At 44.7% G+C, this 4,371-nt stretch overlaps 3 protein-coding genes across 3 annotated transcripts in view; 2 read left to right on the top strand and 1 right to left on the bottom strand.

Annotated features, from left to right (window-relative positions):
* Positions 1-13: 13 nt before the first annotated feature.
* On the top strand, positions 14-937 carry AK88_03403 (uncharacterized protein; the record flags this gene model as incomplete). The annotated part of the gene is made up of 2 exons (XM_012481020.1): positions 14-458; positions 617-937. Coding segments are annotated over 2 exons (766 nt in total), but the record flags the coding sequence as incomplete, so codon positions are not given.
* A 436-nt stretch (positions 938-1,373) lies between these two features.
* Positions 1,374-2,847, bottom strand: AK88_03402 (uncharacterized protein; the record flags this gene model as incomplete). Its single annotated transcript, XM_012481019.1, has 7 exons — positions 1,374-1,468; positions 1,606-1,669; positions 1,821-1,889; positions 2,080-2,157; positions 2,340-2,408; positions 2,577-2,635; positions 2,820-2,847. 7 exons carry the CDS (start codon positions 2,845-2,847, stop codon positions 1,374-1,376), a joined length of 462 nt encoding a protein of 153 aa, XP_012336442.1.
* Positions 2,848-3,805: 958 nt separating this feature from the next.
* The window catches only part of AK88_03401 (uncharacterized protein), a gene marked incomplete at both ends in the record, with an annotated part of 7,999 nt that continues 7,433 nt past the window's right edge, over positions 3,806-4,371 (top strand). The window contains 2 exons of the mRNA XM_012481018.1: positions 3,806-3,863; positions 4,151-4,299. Coding sequence (XP_012336441.1) covers positions 3,806-3,863; positions 4,151-4,299 — 207 coding nt within the window. The remainder of the gene's footprint in view (positions 3,864-4,150; positions 4,300-4,371) is intronic.

The following is a 4,371-nucleotide window of genomic DNA, read 5'->3' as shown; positions in this document are numbered from 1 at the left end:
GCCAAAACATCAGCTCCAAGTTCAGCTACCCCCACTGCGTGAACAACATAGACTCCTGCCACCAGTACATACAAAACTTCAAACTATTCATTCACGATTATTTTGTGGACAAATTTTTAAAAGATAAAAAAAAAAAAAAAGAAAAAGAAAAGCAAAATTATCTCCTCATGTTTACCAACTCGTTTGCCAATTACGACAACCTACTTAGCGACTTTGAAAATCTGAGTATTGAGAATTGTAAAAATCTTTTGAACATGTTGAAGGTGCACTTTGTTGGGCAGCTGGTCATCATCGAGAGCGTGAACTTCGATATAACGAGTGAGCAGTACGCCTACTACCAGCTCAACGACCCCTACATTAACGCCTTGGTCAGCCGGATGAAGCTGATCGCTTACCACATCTCGCTGTACTTCAACCAGAACATCTTTCAAATATGTGTGGGCTTGCTGGCTGAGAAGGTGCGTCAACACGTCCGTGCATGCGTGCGTCAGCACATCGGTGCATACATTTGCGCGGCATTTTCGTGTACACCCCCTGCGACGTTGCCAAGTCGGCCACTGCCCCCCCGACACACATATATTCATTCATGCGCGATGTAATTTCCCCCCCCTTACAGATCTGCAAATATATCGAGCGGATCGTGCGCACGAAGAAATTTAGCCTGTACGGTTGCGTCCAATTAGACAACGACATCAGGAACCTCATGCTGTTCTTCACATCCCTCACCAGCATCAACGTGAAGAAGGAGTTTACCAAGTTGCTGGAAATGTGCGAACTACTAAACATAAACGATTTGCAAGACTTTAAGGATTTCTACGACGAAAATAAAAACAATTTGAGTGCCAGTGAGGTGGAGGACATCATTTCAATGCGCATTGACATTTCGGAGGAGCTCCTGGGGGCGATGAAGCTGTACATGAATTGGGGCGCGACGTAAGATGTATGTGTAGCCCCCCCATCGGAGAATGGCACAAGCAGAGGATGGCAGCAATGGAGGGAAAAAGCGCATCAGTTGTATATGAGTATAAAAAAAAAGGTCACCAGTGAGGAGCTACGTGGAGGGGGGGATAACCGTGGGACAGCGACTCCTACGAAGGAACAGAAGACGGACGGAATCCTCCCCGTGCGCCCCACCTATCTGACGAAATTACACTCAAAAAAAAAAAATAATAAATAGCCAAATAGACTTCTCTGTGCGAGTTTTTTTTTTTTTTTTTTTTGTGTGCATTATTTTTAAAAAAGTTAGCACTACTGTGTCCCAGTGGGGAAGAAAAAAAAAATAAAAAAAAATAAAAACGACTGGTAGCATGACAACAAATGATAAAAAACCCTAGGGGAACGCATCCCTGTGGGGGAAGCATAGAGCGGCCCTCCTACCAAGGGCATCTACTTTTGTACTTCTTTCTGTAGCCATAATTTCTCCTGTGTATTATTTCCATTTTGATTGCCATTCCTTCGATTTCTGACCCTGCAAGGGAGAAATGAGGAAAAAAAAAAAAAACAAAAAAAAAAATTACAACAGTTATGCGCATTGCGAAAAGGATGTGTGTGTATTTTTCCCCCTTTTTTAAAGGAAGTTTCCTCCTCTTCCATCCCCCAGCTAACCGTCGTATTTGTCTATGGCCTGCTGCGCGTCGTTGATGTTTTCGAAAACGCACACGCCTGTGCCCTGAGTGAAGGAAAAAAAGAGGCATGTGGGTCAGCGATGTCTTATTGGAAACACACATGTTCACAAAAGGGGAGAAGAGCATATGCGAAGGGGGAGGGAGGAGGCAGCCCCCGTTGTTGGCCCCTCTTCCATTTTCATCAATGCAAATTACATCCGATCTATCCGTGTGGTCGTAGTTTATCCAGGCATTCACAACTGTGCACACGTTGCTAAACAGTTCCTGCAAGAGGGGGGGTTAGAGCAGAGTGTCAAGGAGGGGACATAAATGGCCATGTGACGCAAGCACATCGGCGTGTACGGCAACAATGCGATCACAGATATGCATGCACATGCATCCCCAGATTGGCGCGGGAACTACGGTCATCCCTATGGCCAACGCCAATGAGAAGACGTCAGGGCTGATGGTGTACCACTAAGTCGTTCTTCGAGATGGTGTAGTCCAGGTTTGAGATTTTCACGCGCACATGGCTGTCCCGCTCGTCGTGGTTCTTCCAGGGGAAAAGGAAAAAAAAAAAAAAAAGCACAAATAATGGAGGACAGTGGTGAGAGTGATGAGCGTCATGTGCGCGATGAGCGCGTGTCGAATGTCGCTGGTGAAGTGGTCCGCCTTGTCATTTTTCCTTTCCAGCGTCACTTATAGGTGCACGCATGCACGTGAGCGTATCTGTACCTGGTAGGCATTCCTGTTGTTATACTTGTTTATTCTGTTGTGGTGAGGGTTCGTCTTGTATTCGTCGTTCTACGGGAGGGGAAATGCGCGGAGCAGTGTTGATCTCGCTCATATCGTTAATCTCGTTAACCCGTTGGTTGCATTCGCCACACGGGGTGTAGACAGGAAGATGCCTCCCTAAATTGGGGCTGCGGGCCCGTGGCCCCGTCTCTAACTCCCCTCTAAGTGAGTCATTACTCGAGAGTTGTTATAACTGCCGTATTTCCTATGGTAGTGTTTTCGGTGATGATAACCGTCTAATGGGGGGGGTGAAAAAAAAAAAAAAAAGGAGGAATGCTATTTGCTGTGCGCAGATGGTAGGAGCTATCGCTTCGTTGGAGGGTGTTTATTGACCGGCGGGGCCTTGTCTGCATCATGCGTTTCATCCGCTCCACCGATGATCTCTCTAGTCCATTTCTCTCTCATCCTCGTGAAAGGTACCATTATTGTATTTCCTAAATTCCCTCATTGTGTCAATTCACAATGTTATTCCTTGGTCACACAAAAAAAAAAAAAAAAAAAAAAAAGAAAACAGGAAAATTATGTCTCCATAAAATTATGCGCATTCATACGGGTAACAAAAACTGATGGGCATTGTTTAACTTTTTTCTCACGTGTGGCATCATTGTTTACATTTGCTACTAAGAGTGTTCGCAATTATTTTGTGTTGAAGTGATTACGATGTTGATATGGGTTAGAGGGTAAGGCGACGCACTTCGTCCTCCATGGGCATGTTATATTTTAAGCTATATGTATGTGGGAGACTCCAATTAGGGCAACTCCTAATTGCATGCGGCCAACGTGATACTTGTACGCAGTTTTATGAATGCTTGTAATAATTGAAGAAGGCGACCCCAGGCGGGGGTGCTGTATGCTCAAGTGCGCTACGCGCTTAGGTAACCACATAAGGACCATGATTCATCCATCAGTATACATCTCTGCAAACGAGGAAATAAGAAAAAAAAAAAAAAAAAAAAAAAAACAAAACCTACACTAGAGTACCACGTGACAGGTGATGAAATTTTGCATGATGCATAATTTTTTGAGCGAACTTTCTCACATAAACGAATCGACAAACGAAAGGTAGAAAGTGCCGCCACGCATTAATGTCAACAGGGGATGTCATCCAGGCGGTAAACCCCACGCATGTTGAAGAGCTATGAACCTCCAACCCAATTGCGCGTAGCTAGCGAATCGGGGTTTATCCCTTTTTGCGCCTATTTAGACCCCGCTGTTATTTGACACCCTGGTTGCAACCGTTGATCGGTTAACGCGCAAAGGGGAAGCTGGAGAATCCCACCAAGTGGCACAGCAGTCGCGGTGTGGCAGTTGCGGTGTGGCAGTTGCGGTGTGGCAGTTGCGGTGTAGCAGTGGCCGTGTAGCAGTAGCCGCGTAGCAGTCACCACGAATGAATAACTGCCGCAACCATGAAGAAAAAAAAAGTCGTCAAGCTGAAGGAGGAATACGTGCCTAAAGGGAACTACTGTAAAATTACATAAGCATATATTAAACACGAAAAAGTGATGTGGTGGAATTTTTTTGGGGGGATGCCAAAAGAGACGGGGAGAAAATTCCTATCGGTTCAAGTCCAAAGCATCACACCCCCGTTTTCGTGTGAGAATGTGATTAAAATGTGTTCAACCGCCACAGAGTGATGCTTGTACCCCTCCCATTCACAGCGATTGTTATACTTTTGTACGTACACGCACACGTACTTGTGCATGTAGACACATACATATTTACCCATGTGAATTTCCTCCTGCCCTCCACAGTTAGCAAAGATGCCCTGCTGACCAACATCTTCATGCAGAGCGCGGAGAACGTGCTGTCTGAAGTCGAGTCGAAGAATTCCCAACTGATAGTTAACTGCATAAACAAGTTGCATAAAAAAAATCTGCAAACGAAATTGAAGGCTATAAATGTAAGGAGAACCATTTTGGCTGTTTTTTTTTTTTTTTTTTTTTTTTTTTTTTTTTTTTTTTTTTTTTTTTTT

This window comes from Plasmodium fragile (genome assembly GCF_000956335.1).
Source record: "Plasmodium fragile strain nilgiri unplaced genomic scaffold supercont1.38, whole genome shotgun sequence".
NCBI classification, from domain to species: domain Eukaryota; phylum Apicomplexa; class Aconoidasida; order Haemosporida; family Plasmodiidae; genus Plasmodium; species Plasmodium fragile.
The sequence above is the reverse complement of the archived record's forward strand: the minus strand, read 5'-3'. Positions and strand labels throughout refer to the sequence as shown.